Raw genomic sequence first — 16238 nt, 5'->3', positions numbered from 1 at the left:
TCTTCAAACTCAGAACTGTAAGATCTTTTCTGGAAGGCAAAAACTTTCCAAAACAGTTTTTTGTTGAAAAAAATCTATTTTGCTACTAAAGAAAAACAGTTTTGATGGAAAAATTCCCAGTCAGTTTTTCTAGCACCCAGCAGGAGAAACTTAATCATCTTCTGCAAAAGCATGAAAGAACAGGATCTGCCTCTTTACATAGAGGGGACCATAATTTAGCCCTTTAAGAATTCATGAAAAAGACTTAGGAGTGTTCAGCACAAAGCCATTCTATGCATAGCAAATGTGCTATGCCTGATGGGCAGTCTTCTGTTCATAAACGGCACTGCCACACCGCCCGATTGCGGGTGTCCCCCTCCTCCAAGCCGACCCTGAGCAGCAGACAGCAGTCAGCAGATGCTCTTTAAACCCAGAGTCAGCTGCAAAGGAAAGGCAACCAAAAGAGCATAATGCTGCTCTGCTTCCCCTTGCAGTCAACTTTGTATGTAAAGCAATAGCCTTTGGCTGGTAAGGGGTGGGGAGAAAGGGACAAAAAAAAAAAATAGAAGAGATGAAAAAGAGGTGCAGAGCCCACAAAAAGAGAAGTGAAGACAACAAAAAAAAATCGGCGAGAAGTCCAAGGGAAAGATTTATTGGAAGCGTGGAAAGTAAAGAAATTATACTCCCTGCCTCCCCCCCCCCCCCAAAAAGAGAAAAAAAACTAAATAGAAAATGAAGAGGATAGAGGATTGAAGGAAAAATAAGGCAAGAGAAAGACATCAAAGCAATATTATAACAAGACATAATGGATTTTATTCAGACAGCTTCTCATTTTCCAGCATGAGAAGTCTTGATATAGTATTTAGTAAAGGTATGAATTTCATGGACAACCAGATGGTACTTCAAACACATGGACATATAAAGAGCGATAAGAGACCAGGCACAGAGATTACACAATCTTGCAAAAGCTGCCTTACTCAAGGAACATGATACTGGCAGGTAAAACTAGGAGACAGAGAGCGTAAAAAAAAAGCTTAAAAAGGCACAAGAAGGGAAAGCATATTCTGTACAAGTATAAGAAGCAATCATGGACTGGACTGCAGCATCAGACTCTTCTGTTTTAAAGATTTTTTTTTTTTTGAGTACGAACACAGACATGCCCCAGAAATATGGTGAAATATTTAAGATTCTTTAACACAGAGCCTTCTGAAAGAGCAAAGGAAAAGCAGAAATATATTTCTGTCTTCTAATAGAAAATACTGAAATGGAAAAGGAAAAAGAATACTAACATTTTAGCCGGCATCATAGGATACAAAACCAGAGAGATCTTTATCAGATACTAATACAGACCTCTTGCATAATTGGAAAATCTAAGAAATCTTTTAGAGTGAAACTTGTTAGACACCCAGAGCTTTGATCATGAGGAACTGGAATTGCTCTGCTAGTATGACAGTGACAACTAGGTGCAAAAGCTTCTCAAGTGCTCCACAAATCAATTTAAGCAAAACAATAAAACTGAACAGCTTATTGTACTGTGTCTGAACCCAGCCAACCCACAACACACATTCAACTAACGTTGACACATTTTACAGTAATCTTAAGATTAGACATATATATTAACTAAAGATGAATCTACTTACTAGGCTCTTGAGTCCATTCTTAGTGCTGCTGTGTAATGTCAGACACGTTCGACATAATATAACAGTGACCGCACTAGAAATGAATTTTTTGACAAGGACTGCAAGATCAAGCAATAAATAGAAGGGCACAGTTTAATGATGTGTGATTTATAAAACTGGAAGCTGGAGATCAACGTGATGCATAATTCTCCTTAAAATACATATCTTATCTGGTGAGATATTCTTACAATGACTTGCAAAAAAGAGATGTCTTGTAAGGAGAGATTTGAACAGCAAGAGGCAAACCAAAGAGCATGTAAAAAGGGAGGAAGCCCAAGGTATGGAACAAATTTTGAAGAATAATATCCTATATAGTTAAGATAATGTTCAGGGATAAATGATGATGGTTCATAGACAACTATGTCAGTAGTAGGGGGCTGTCTTGTTATGGAGTACCCCAGTGACAGGGGTCCTCTCTCATGATAAAGGCTTCAAGACACTATGGAACATGAATTAATTTTAAAAAGCTATGCCTCATTAAGCGTGTAGCACAAGGGAGCACTTGCCAACTCATCCTCTTCCATGTATCCCTGGAGGAACTACATTCCTATGCAGATGTAATGCGTCTATCCATGTTTAAGGAGTATACAAGATATACTCAAACCAGAACTCTATGGAGTTACGTGGCCATAATTTAAGTTTCTGTATTTGGGGAACTAAAAAGATAAACATTTTTTTCCCCTCCAATTTTGTCTCAAACTGAAAATAAGGTTAAGATAAATAGGCTACCTTTCCAATTTACAGCAGGGAATATTACATACATAAACACAGTTAAACACATCAAATTTGAGATCGAAACTCTGACACACACTTAGGTCTAGCAGTATAATTGATTATCACTATGATTATACTGTCAGAAGCAAATGAACAGGTGCTTCACTTTATTGATGTTATTTATAAGTCACTCTTGAGAGGGAAAAGAAAGAAAAAATTATTTGAAAAAGCTATTATATCTTTAAGTAGCAAAGAATCAAAGATGCTAGCTTTCCATATTTTAATGTAGAATAGCAATAAAACAAACAGGTTCATCTTTTCATCATCTCCTTCAGTTCTCTTCAGTTCAGTTTTCTAAGGTTTATCTCAAATAATTTATTGAAGAAGGGCCAAAAAAATAAATAATGCCCTGTTAAGCCTCTCTTGTAAAACACAGCTGCATAGTACTGTTGTTTCATAAGCAAACCAACCTTTACAATCTTTCTCCATCTACTAGAACTGGTGAAAGAAGAGGTGTTTCCACTCATCCATTTTTGAACTAAAAACCATTGTTTCCACCAGGGTAGTAAGTTCACCTAAAGCAGTAATTTTCAGCCTATCCTGGCTGGAGGATTACTTCTAAGTGGTCCACAAAATGCACTGAAGAACAGTAAGTCTATTACTGATGAGCTTCAATTCACAGCAAATTCATTAGCAAACTTGTAGGTTTATGAAGCTTGGCATCCACTAATATGGGCAGTGGGTCAGACAGTAGACATAAAGCTGGTTAGATTTAATACAGTAAATTTTAAAAGTTGAGGTTTCACTTAAGTGATTTGGGTTTTCTCCTCCAGGTAACAGAAACTGTAGTTCTTAATAGAATTACCTTCTGAGATGCTACACCTAAATGCTCTCATGAACAAGCAGGGTACCCTGGGGGGTCCGTGACCCCTGCTCATCCACATTCAGGACCTAGTCAAACTGCGCAGTGGCTGACATGTGGCCTATCCATCTAGATTTCTCTTCCAGAGAAACCAAAACACTATGGAGAGAAATGAGGAGAGAGCTGGGCACTAATGAAGTCCTGGGTCACATCCTGCTATGGAATCGAGACACAGCAGAGTAAGCCTGTTTGGACATAACCAATTACAAAATATTTTGTCTCCTCTTTCTTCTTGCAATTGCCATATACTCCCCTACACTGTGTGGTACAATGGATACAGTTGCCTTTAAACCTTATCCTTTAGCAGTTATGCCTCTGCCAAGATGATTTTGTGGAAGTTATGAGAATTAAATATTATTGCAATATATAGTATTACTATTTAACATCCTACATTTTATACCTCTTGCCTCAGCACCATTCTGCTGCTTACATAAACTGCATTTGGTTCTGAAGCACCCCAAGATGCTTTCCTTTGCAAGATGCTAAGCAAAAAAGCACTGTGACGGCAGTAGATGGTAACGCTGTAGGAAGCAGTCCTGCATTAGTAAAGTGACAGATTACATGGACTACTCGGTCTTTTCCATATCTGATTTCTACGAGTCAATGATTGTATTGTTCACTCCCTTCTGTACCATCAAGTGACTAGTACTCAAATGCAACTGAAAGGGCAGAAGTGGGGCTTGTCTTGAAATGAATGCTGTTTCTGTGCAGGTTAGCTATGCAGAAGTTATTGGAGAGCGGAGAAGTCGTTGGGCTATCCCTTCATAAAGATCTAACTCTTCACCAGCCTGGCTTTTGGTGTAAGGAGGCAGAGGTCACTTGAAGCTCACTTATCTCACATGACAATGCACTATGAACTCCATCAAACAAGTGCGGCAAAATAATGGGTTCTTTTAGTCCTTCGCTTACGTGAGAAAAGTAGAAAGTGTCCTCTTCTCTTACCAGGAAAAGAGACTCTTAAAGTGCCAACACTGAACTCACCGTAGGTTTCACTCCCCTTTTGCTGAAAATGTTCCTGTGCTCTGTGACATACCATGAAGGGGGCAGCACAGATATACATCTGCATGAATTAGTGAGCTACAATGGAGTTACCACGCTAGCCACAGGCTGCCACAGTATTCTAATAAACCAAGGTAACATATACCATTTTAAAGCCAAAATACCAATGGGACTAGAACAAACCATCACTTCATCAAAAGCAAGCCATTCTCCTAAGGACAGTAGACGAAAAGGTGCTCCAGATTAACAGGCAGCGGTTAGAACCAATGCTGATACAGATTTATTTCTGAGAAAGATTTTCTTCTTGCTGTGTCACTTCTTACTGCAGAGATCTGAAGACAACACTTGTATGAGTATCATTGCAAATAAACCAAAGAGCATGCAGAAATCTAACTGCTTTTGCAATCAGTAAGCTTGGAGGATCAATGCAATCTTCAACGAATCAATACTTCACCACTTTGTAGGGAAAGCCGTACCTTACAGCTTGATCCAAAGCTCAGTGGACTCACTGTCTTTCCACTGACTGCAATGGGCTCTGAAGGAGATACACAAGCCAGTCATGAGGTTGAAAGAAGATGCGAGACTCAACAAGGCAGAAAGAGTCTCATCTAACGACAAAACTCAATGCCCCAGTGCCGAAGTGGCTGTCCCAAGTAGTATCAGAGACTAAGGCTATTTTGTTGCTCTAGTCCTTGTAGGTCAAATTCATCCCTTTTAATTCAGTTAAAGCTAAACCAGTTGCCTAACATCACAAAGTCCCCCCACCGCTTGGCATAACTGAACACATCCGCAGTAGGGAAGTCGAGCACTGAGCCACAGCAGAACCAGTAGGCAGAAGTGTGGCTCACTAGTGAACTGGCTCTAGCCAATGCTATAAATCCTTAATTTTGATAAATATCAAGAACCAGATTTTCAAACACTACTGAAAGCCAGGCCTACACGATGGATCCAGGGGCTCCTCTGAGTTCCTAAGGACGGCAGCCCACGCCAGCCATGCCTCAATTTCATGATGGGTAAGGCTCAGAGATGCACTAATCTCCATCTCCCTCCCCCATTGAGCTGGGGAATGAATCCTGGGTGCCTGGAACAGAAAATAATTATAGCAGGCCCTGGAAGCCTGAAATCTCCAACCGTTGATTAATTCACACTTATCCATATGTAAATTCAGCGTGAGTGCTGTCAGCGCATTTTCCTCATTAGAATTCAACAAAAGTTTAGGAAAACAATTGTTTTAGTAAAGGAACAAATGTAGCTACAGTGCTGAATTAAGTCTGTAAAGAGAGAAATCTTCAACTTCTAATTTGCACATCAGCACAAATCTACAGGGCAGCCCAAAGCCAAAACTACTACCAACACATCTTGAAATATGTAAAGGGCACGACTAGTCATTGATCGTGGAACAAAAATCTGAGTACAAGGAAAGAAACTGTTATAGAACTGAATGTGCACAAATCAAGGCTGGCCACATTCACAGTATGTGTGGAGGGACACACCTGGTTTTGCAGTGGGATGGCCATGCCCTCCTCATGCAATCTGGTGCACACATGCTGCACTTGAGGGCCAAAGAGGGAGGGAAGAAGTCAGAGTCATCTTAGACCACATATGAGATTCATGTCTCAAAGATACAGTTGACAGTTGCTGCCAGTGTGGACGAGCCATTACAAAAAACGAGGCATCTGCCTCTCATTGAAAACAGGCTGTCACACACGCAGCACGTGACTTAAAATTTGTGATGGCATGCACTGGAAAAGCAGAATACGGAGAATGTAAAACTGCCTGACTTACATACGCTTCTAGTGCGAAATACTTTGGATGTAATTTACTTCATGTAATAATCATATCCATTCTGTAAGATATCCTGATGCACCCCAGAATTCAAACTGAATGTTACAAGCTGTATTGAATACTAAAGATTTGGTCTTTGCCCACATATGAATCACGTGTGCAGTTGCAGCTAACATCCCTCCCTAGCCCCAAGCACCTGACATGTGCCCAAGTTAGAAGTGGCCAAGCTAGGTTCCCTCAAGTAAGAGCTGGAGAGAGGGAAGTTCTCATCTTGAATCATCTTCCGGAAGGCTCCCTTACTATCTCTATTCAGAGCTCAGAGGAAGCGTTAGGATATGTGCTACAACAGGTAGTAAGAATACTTCCAATTAATACTAAGTTATTAAATGGAGACACAGTGGCTAGAGCCTTTTCAGACCTAAATAACAGCTAATTTGTTCTGAATAAGAAAAAATGCCAATCAGAAACCCTAGCCAACACCATAGATTATTCTTCTGGAGGAAAAAGAACATCCTCTATATTATTAGAGTACTTTTCTACAAGAAAAGTTGATTTAGGAGAAATAAAAAGCATCTGAAACAGAAATTCTAGATGCTTTTGTTCCTTCTCTGGTTAAAGTGTACTTAGTCAAAAAGCAAACAAAGTTGGGCTCGCAGCTCCTATACCACACTTCAAGCCAATAAAAATAAAGATGCAGGTTTGCAAAGGCTGTAGCAGATGATGCAAAAGCTAAGCGTGTCCTAGCGCGAGAACCACAAGAGCTCTGCACTCCCTGCGAACACAGATGTCACAACTCTACCTCACTCTTCTGCATGTACAAGCAGTCACCTACGTACAAGCTCCCTGAAAGCAAAGGCTTTCAATACTCTGAGTGAACAGGTTCAAATCGAACACTTGGTCTCTTCCATCTGGTGCAAAGTTGTATTTGAAGATTTCCATAACAAGCTTCGATACAATACCACCCTGGTTTTGACTGGGGAGTGGGTGGTGAGGGTCTCGGGGGGAGGAGGGAGGTCTACCAGCCCTCCCTCAAATTCAAGAATGGTATCTTGCTTCAGTTGCCTATAGATTTTAAAATCAGAAGGCACCATGTTAGCAAAGGGTCACTGACATGCACTGTAGCAGAAAACAGGAAATATAATTAACCATACAGCTGTGAAGTAAGATCTTTGACAGGAAAAAGCGAACTTTGGGAAGAGAGTGGCAAGGGCGAAGCACTATGAAGTAGCACAGTAACGTGGTCAAGACGGGGAATGAAGCACAAGCGTAAAGTCGAAGAAACGGGAGTGGGGGTGAGAGGAGCAGGAAAAAAAAGCACAAAGAGATAAAATGACAGTAAAAGAAAGAAGGCAAAGCATCAGAAGAGAAGAATGTACATACGGAAAAATATCTCTCATAGGAGTAATAGTTCTTCAGTAAGGGCAAGAGCCACATTGTTATGCAACAAGATATACTGTTTTCTGTATAGACAGAGTTTATTTAAGCTTATATGAAATCTCAAAAAAAAAAACCTGTGGGAGAAAAGAAAGGAAAAAAAAAAAAAAAAGAGGGAGTAACATCATATTTCTTTTGACTTTTAAACTGCTTTTTAGGTCCTATTCCACCCTCCCCTCCCACCCCCCAAGTATTTTCCAGGATGGAATTTTCTTCTTCCCACTCCAAGATTTGGCGTGGGTTGAGCATCGCAGATGCTGCTGAACTCAGAAACCAAGAACCTGATTCATTCTTCCCTTGAATCTTGTGCTATCATTTAGACTGGAACCAAGCAAACGTCAAAGGCTGCAAGTCAGAAAGATAATTTTACGCAGCTCGTACATTCACTTTGTCCCAGCGTAACGGTGGTACAACAGGAAGAGTAAAGATAAATCCAGTTCTGAATCCCTGCTAGTTTGTTAAATACTTGTTTAAGAATAACTATGTTTCCTTCTGTTCCAGCAGACTTAAGCTGTAAAACTCCTCTGAGTTTTGCCTGTACACAGAGGGCAGGTTTTCCCTAAGGTAAGACCAACAACCATTTTTCAACTTCACAGAACAAAAATCCTTAAAACAAAGACACCTTCATACCATCAATCAGCAAAGCCCTTCAGTCTCACTGACCACGTTCAACAAGTCCAGGTTATTTTCTGCACGTTTCCATTCATTTCAGTGTCTGGTACTGTACAGTCGCACTGCTGGGTATCAATTCGGTACGCAAAAAGGATTCTCAGAATAAACTGTAAGGAGTCATATGACATAAAAGAAGCTGCTCCCAAGATAAGTGATACAGTGTTTGTATTTTTGAAAGCTGAGGCCACTCAGTACGAAAGATCCCCTGCTTACTTCATTTTAGACTTAAAAACAAACAAAAGCTCTAACATTTTAAAAGGTTAGACACATTTTTTACTCCCACTGTTTCTTAATAAAACACCATTTGTGTGGGAAACCAGCTTAGCGCATACTTTAAAAACAGGCAAACCATTAATTGATCCAACATGTTGGCAGTTTTAGAGAAACTCACTAGGCAAGAACAAGCGATGCATCTTACGTTTTGAAACAGCCTGAGCTTTACTTTAAGGGTGGGTAAGTATGCCAAGCTCCTACTACTTTATACTGCTTAAGATATAATCTCTGATACTTAAAGTACCAAGAAGTATAATCTGAACAGCTGCTAAACCATGTACAGGTTATAAAGCACGGTTTTAAGAAGCTCAAGAGGTTATGAATTGCTTGTCTCACCAAACCAATAGAAAACACTAAAAAACCCCATCTTCCACCAATGCTACTGAAGAAACATGAATTTGCTCAAATGAACGGTTAATCTCTTAAAGAGGCTGCACACAAGCGGTTCCAAAAGCGCTACTTTTGCATCAGCAGTATTATAGCATTATAGTTAGGCAACAAATTGTTTTTCGGCACATCAACGCTAGCTAGTTTTCTGTGGAAATTTAAAATGGCATTAGAATAACATCCTCTTTTGCAGCCTTTCTGTGTGTCAATTTACCCCTAACTCTGTTAAGATTCAACTGGCATGAAACAGCTGGGCATGATTAGTTACTGGATACAAACCAAACTGAGATTTCACAATAGGTGGCATTTTAGTCTCCATGGCATAGGCTGCTGGTGCAAAAGACCAGTGACCCCTGGCAGAAAACACCGTCCCTAAATATAAAGCTGGTGATCTGTTTTTAAAACAACATTATTTCAGATCAAACATTGTTACAAAAACAGCGCTTTTTGTGGGCATCACCCGACGTTTGGGTTGTTTCCGACGACCGGCTTTCTGCTCGGTTCTAGCTGACGAGCACACGTTGGGACCCAAGCACCCATGTGCTGACACTGCGAGCACAAACTCCATCAGAGCGTTCACCTGGGAGAGTGACAACCTCCCCACACCCCACCCCAGTCCTGGACAAAACAGCTCATGTTCTCACCAAATCAGATACGCGGCATTCCTATGCGATCCCACAGCTTTTACACGATCATAGGCAAGACAGTGGACGCTGTGTTCCCTACTTTATTGCACCTCTTGATAAGCCTGCACCATAAACACTACGCTTCTCCTCTTCTGAAGGTCTCAATCACACCCGATCCCACATGGCACCTGCCAGAGAATCCTCAGGACACACCAAAACATCGGTGCCCCACAGCGGGCTCAGGGTCCCATCCATTCCTCCAACTAGACCCAAACTTTACATCATCTCCCAAACTTTTCACCCCTGGAGCACCAGCACGCATTGCTGCTAGCGGCACATCCATCCTTTGCCGTGGCAGCATGGAGAGGTGCTCCATGGCCCCCGGGATGGGCACTCGGCACCCGGCGAGGCCCGCAGCCCACCCTGCTCCCTGCCAGGAGGTGCGAGGACACCTTCCCCCCCAGCAGCTCCCACCCCAAGGATGCGGGACGGCAGAGCGGGCTGCCACGCAGCGGAAAATGCAGCCCGTCCATCCACCCCGCGCAGACCTCGGGGTGCGCCCGCGCAGCGCGGGCAGGGCGCCGGGGCTCACCTGCGTGGGGCATGGTGATGGTCTCGTTGGCGTTGCTGGAGCCCACGTTGTAGATGACCACGGCGGAGGCGTTCTGGGCGGCGGCGTGGCGGATCTTGTCCTTGTAGGTGCAGTTGCCCCGCGGGATGAGGGCCACCCAGCTCTTGCCCGGCGCCGGGGCGTTGAAGCGGGTGCCGGGGTCGCAGGCGTAGCGGTCGGCGGGCGAGGCGGAGACGGCCACCTGCCCGCGGGCGTCCTGCTTGGGCGACTGCTCGCCGTAACGCCCGCACTCGCTCTTCTCGCTGCGGAGCTCGGCGCTGCCGGCCGCCGGGTCGGCGTAGGTGATGTTGACGAAGGCCGTGTACCACTCCTCCTTCTCGGCCACGGTGAAGTCCAGGCACAGCAGATGCACGAAACAAAAGGACAGCAGCCATGTTGAGAGAGCCAGGCTGCGGCACGCTTGGATCACAGACATTGCCATCTTCATCTGCCGGGCCCCCCCCGCCCCGGCCGGCCCGCCCCCGCCGCCGCCTGCCTGTGTGTGCGTGCGGCGCGCCCCGAGCAGCCGGCTCCGTGCGGGGCGGCGCTGATCCCGCCGGGCGCCCTGCGGGGGGGGAGGGAGGGAGGGGAGGGGAGGGGAGGAGAGGGGGGCCCTCCCCTCTGCAGCCCGCTGTCTAATTCATGTCGGGGCCGTTTGATTTCCTCGGGCTGGCCCCGTCTCCGCCCTCCCCTCTCCCTTCCCTCGCCCTGCCCGCACGGCTGCCTCCCCCGCTGCTGGCGGCCCGGCCGGCCGCCGGGCGGGGAAGGCGCGGAGGAGGCGGCGGGGGGGGGGGGGGGGGCGGATTTCCACACACACGCGCGCGCGCGCACGCACGCACAAACGCGCGGCGCCGCTCCCGCTCCGGGCCCGGCCCCTGCGGAGCCCGCCGGAGGGGCTGCGCTCCCCGGGGTGCGGGGCGGCAGGGGGCCGCGGCGTGAGGGAGAGAGGGACGGAGGGAGGGAGGGAGGGAGGGACGGAGGGACGGAGGGAGGGAGGAGCGGCCGCTGTGTGAGGGCGGGAGGAGCGGGCGGCGCGGCGGCGGCGGCACCTGGCGGCAGAGGGGCGGCAGCGCCAGCGCCGGCCCCGCCAGGGCGGTGGGGGCCGAGGCCGAGGCCGCGCCTCTCCCGGGGAGAGAGCGGAGCCCCGGGGAGCCCGGCTGCGGGGCGCGTTGCCATGAAGTCGGTCACGCAGCCGGCTCGTGGCTTTAACTGCGATTTTCTTTTTCCCTTCTTTTCCTCACTGCTGTAGGATAAGTTAAAAAAATTGCAAATGTGAGTCTTATAATGTAATTGTGCCGCAGAGCTTGGAGGGATAATCGCTTGTACGCCAGGTTTTACAATACAAACCAGACACATTTCGTACTATACAGGCACGTTGACCAAAATTGGGTGCGCTACTGACAGGGACACAGAGAACCGCGAAGGTGAAACCTCGAAGAACGACAGAGCCGCTCTCTGGGAACGCTCCAACCCCACCGCCAGCGAAAGCCCAGATTTGGGGATTTTTAGTGTATAAAACACCTCCAAAAGGATTTTGGCGGAGACTCAAAAGCCTTTCAAAAGGGTCAAAACACAACTGACTCTATGTTTGTCTATCCTAGTGCAAGTGAGTAGCAAAAATCCTGCTTTTCCATAACTATGTTCAGTAACAGAAGGATGTTTCCCCAGATTAATAAACATTGCTTATTTTAGCCCCCTCGTTACTAAAATCTGCTGCTAGAAATACCATTCCCTTTCCTTTAGATGCGATGCCTGAGTATCTTGCTAGTGTCAATATTTGCCCGTTTCCAGTTTATGTCCATAGCTGCCATTGATCTAAGCAAACAGATGACAGGCTTAACCATATTTTACAAACATGAACAAGCTGCTTTGAAAAAGTTATTTCCCCAATGCTGAAAAAAGTCAATTTGGGAGAAAAATGTACAGGCGAAGAGGGGAATAAAATAGAGAAGTTTACAGGGGAAATATGGTGGGTTGCTAAAAAGCCTACCATCAAGCAAGAGGATAACTTTCCTTCAAAGCCCATTCCTGGAGAAGCGAAGTCAAAAACTGAAAAGAAAAAATTACCATGTAGAACGAACATTGAGGGGTGAAAGTAGATGGCAATCAACATTATTAGATAGCGTTGAGATTTCATAAGGGAAGCAAAAGCCGTAAGGAGAAAATCCATGCCTGGAAGGGCTATGGGCAATGAAGCATTTGTATATTTGGGAGAGTAAGAAGTAGTATTAGAAGAGAAGGCAAAAACGTATAAATGCTGAATAAATATTTCAGGTTTATATTTGGAAAGAAAGGGAGGATGTGTTTGCCAGATTTTTGACTCATAAAAGAGAGATTAAGCATCATCTCCTAAGAACATACAAAAACCAGCAGACGTGGAAAAATGGCACACATGGATCCCAAAAGAGTGGGCGGGAGGGCGGAGGGAATAACCAGCTCTCTGACACTACTTCAAGTAAATCTTGGCATACCAGGAAAATCTTGAAAGACTGAGTGTTCGGTCTTTCTGATCCAGAAAAATTAATTATGGCCACCAGGTAGTTACAGGCCGGTTAGCCTAACGTTAACCAACCCCATGAAAAGCAAGAGAGAAAAAAATCCAATGTATGGATAAAGTTTGTTTTTATGGGAAGTGGCCTGCCAAAGCAAACATGATTCATGTTTTTGTGAGGAAATTATCAGTGTGGTTAGTAAAATTACACAGCCATGGCCATAACAGGTTTTTCAAAAGTGTGATATTCAATGATACATGACATTCTCATTACACGTGTAACCTATTATGCACCAGATAAGATGAGCTTAGTTGCAACAGAATGTGTTTTAATAGAGCTCAATGCAAAAATATGACTCCAGGTGACCGAAACTGCCAGCCACTGTGGAGCAGAACTGGGGAGCGTGTGGTTTACACTGCACACAGGGAAGGATTTGGCGGTCAGAGTAGGAAGGAATTGTGCTGTACCCCTAGGGAAAAGGGCCCTAAAGAGGATGCAGCTATCCTCAGATGTTTCAGAGGAGTAACAAGTAGGAGTAGGGAAGCGATGTTCTTTCTGTATGAAGCATCGGTGAGACAGATACTGGAAGCTTTCCAGTTTTGGTATCTGCATTTTAAAAAGGATATTGAAATACTACGTAAGTTTAAGAAAGGAACCCTAAAAATAATTTGAAGTAATTCCTCTCTGGGGAGAGATTTCAGGTGCCCAGTCTATTCAGCTTTTCAAGAAAAGAGGCAATATGATTACATTGTATAAGTACCATCACCGGGATATAACAGCAGGTGCTAATAGGCTCTTTAAACTAGTGGATAAAGGCATAAGAAGAACCAAAGTTTAAACTAGACAACGCAACTTAGAGCAAAAGTAGCTCATTAAACAGCGGTTGTCTGTTGGAGAAAATTCAGAAGTCAGACTGTCCTGGGAAGTGAAAGACAATCTACTCTTACATTGAAATTAAACAAACAAACAAAAATACCACTGGAGAGCATGCTTTAAGTGCAAGATATGAAATTCTTCACAATTAATTTATAATCTAGTGGTCGCTTCTCACCTTAAAAGTACTCCTGAATGAAAAACAACAGAATATTTGATTACTTTTGTTGCTGAAAGCTGAACTACAATTAACAAGGTCAATGCTTTGACTTACAGTCACCCAGTTTGGTATAACAGTTGGTGGTGGTTCTTCCCATATTATTTGTTTCTGTTCACAGGAACATCTGAGGTTCTCTCTTTGCCTGGCTCCCCAGAGCTCTGTTCTGGTCCTAGCACAAGAACACCGAACTTTCAATGAACGTCCAAGCAGCTGTAAACATGTTTCCTCTCAGGCCAACAAGACATTTGCCACCACCTTACCCTGGCCTATGCTAACAACCAAACCCTGTGACTTTTGTCCCACTCCAGCCTCCACAGAAGCATACAAGGCACTCATCCAGCATGATCACAGATCACCTTGCCTGGATTACAGTAAAAAGCACAACCTCTACTTTGAAAATCTACTCTTTGAAAATCTCTACTTTGAAATCTTTGAAAAATACTATTGAAAATCGTATTACAGTGTCTGTAGCATTGGGGTGGAGGGGTGTATCTCTGAATTTTGGATGTTATTTATGACTTTAATAATATATTACAAATTCTCCTCCCCTTTTTCCACGCTTCTGCAGTGAGAATAATTCCAGCTGAACTATACCTTGTATAAAATTACAAGACCATCATATTCAAAATTGAGTGTGTGAAATATGGTCAATAAGTAGAAGAGAAGTAGCATGTGGGGAACTCCAGCTCCAGATTCTTGATATACAGAAACTCAGAAGCTGGCTTTAAGACCTGATAGTGAGCAAATGACAGACTTAAATTCACTACATGACTACCTCTAGTATGTGCCACAATACTTTGTTAGATTGCCCTTTCACAAGGTAAAATTCGTTAGTTTGTATTCTTTTTGGTTTATAAGGTAACTTTTTTATGCCTAGATTGTGCTGGATTGTGTGTCTGTACCCAAAATTTCAAACAATCTCAAAGGCAATGGTTACAAATTGCTTCAGTTAAAGATGAGGAATCTCCTCCAGGTTGCTAAGCCCCTCTGTTATGGAATCCCATGGTGTTTTGGAGACCTCTATCTCAGCCTGTTGGGACAATCATCGCCAAGAGGCAAAATGGCAAAAGGTTTAAAAGCTAGGCTTTCAAGGACTAGGCTGCCTAAATTCTGCTGAAGTAAGGATTTACCTGGAAGTTAGGAATCTTAATCCAGACGAATACTGAAGATGGCATTGCAGGGTATGGAAAAAGCCTAAATTAGGTGCGTTGGCTCCCTTTACCACTAATGGAAAGATCCTCCAGCAAGCAATTCAGAGCATGCAAACTTGATGCCTTATTGTATATAGGACCTAGATACACCCAAAGGTCAGTGATCCTGTGTTGAGCTGGGCAGAGGCAAAAGCAAACCTACGGAAAATACACACCGAAGGGCAGGTGAGAAATCCCACCTCTCTCTCTCCTCTCGGGAGGCTTCGGTCGGCAGCTCGGTTCCCTCTGCACTGGGTGTGATGAGTCCCCCCAGGGGCAGGACCCCAGCAGGTGCCGGCTGGGAGAGACTTGGGGTTAGAGCTAATTTCAGCCTGAAGGTTTCTTGATGCTGATGGACAGCAGGAAAAGTTGACTGAAATACCATCTCTCTGCAGGTGCTGAGGAAAACGCATTCTTTTGCATTCCCTAGCTATGAGACTGAAATTGATTCTTGTTTACAGCTGGAGAAGAACAGAAGAGATGTTAACACCAGGAGACCACACAAAGGATAAAGCAATACCATCGCCTCAGCCGTTCGCTGCCAGTATTGTGCTTTGAGTTAAAAAACCCGAGCAAGTTTGTTCATTTAGAGAGTTAATTGAGCAATACATCTTTTCTTGACCTAAGAGACATTGTTAATACTCCATCCATCTTCCTATTCATATGCTAATAGCTGTATTGCCTGTCACTTTATTACAGAATCCTGCCTTAGATTGGAATACTGCTTCATTCTTCTGTAACATTGTTTGAATTACTATAGTTGCTACTGTAGTTCTGGTTTCATTTACTTAGGTCAATTTAATATTCTTGATAATGCTCTGATGCTCTAAAGAAATCTTCAGAGTAAAGTTCCAGAAAAAACCTGTGTTCCAGCCAAGATAAACTCCTCATGGGAGCTATAGGAAAGGTTCAATAGAATTTATAGGGAAAGTGACATTTTCATTTAAAAATTATGAAAAGACTTTAAGGGAGCTTTATCTTGTTTGATCCTTATTAAGTTTTCACAGTGAGATGGTGCTCACTGTGTCCCGGAGGCAAAAATTGCCATGTCTTATCACGTTTGTTTAGTGTCTGCTTTTGTTAAAGAGAATTTTTTTGTAAACTAGAAGAACCCAGGAGATTGCTGCTGATGAACATCTTTCTGCCTGTTCCTTCTTCTATTACAGCTTCTTAAAAACAAAGAACATTTGAAAGAAACATGTCTCCTTTCTGCAGGTTCTTTCTCTTCCGTAATAGCTCACTCAGCTCCCTTACACGTTAGGCACTTTCTGCGTTTCTCATTACTCGCCTATAGAGGCTTACTAAACCCTCAGGCAAAATATTGGCTTTTCCTTTGCTCTGTAAAAATATCAAGAAGTTAGTTTTCTCCTGTTACTAGGTTAT

At 43.8% G+C, this 16238-nt stretch overlaps 1 protein-coding gene across 3 annotated transcripts in view; it reads right to left on the bottom strand.

Annotated features, from left to right (window-relative positions):
* Positions 1 to 16238, bottom strand: part of RNF150 (ring finger protein 150) — a 155241-nt gene that overhangs the window by 116782 nt on the left and 22221 nt on the right. For 2 of the 3 annotated variants that reach the window (XM_087736612.1, XM_087736613.1), the window contains one exon: positions 10063 to 10414. In XM_087736612.1, the coding sequence (XP_087592738.1) occupies positions 10063 to 10414 (352 nt within the window). Of the gene's footprint in view, positions 1 to 10062; positions 10634 to 16238 lie in introns of those variants that run through there. The other variant, XM_009468753.2, reaches the window with a different exon arrangement.

The sequence above is a fragment of the Nipponia nippon genome, unplaced genomic scaffold (genome assembly GCF_047370975.1).
Source record: "Nipponia nippon isolate SJK-2023a ecotype South Korea unplaced genomic scaffold, ASM4737097v1 scaffold_6, whole genome shotgun sequence".
In the NCBI taxonomy this organism is placed as follows: domain Eukaryota; kingdom Metazoa; phylum Chordata; class Aves; order Pelecaniformes; family Threskiornithidae; genus Nipponia; species Nipponia nippon.
The sequence above is the reverse complement of the archived record's forward strand: the minus strand, read 5'-3'. Positions and strand labels throughout refer to the sequence as shown.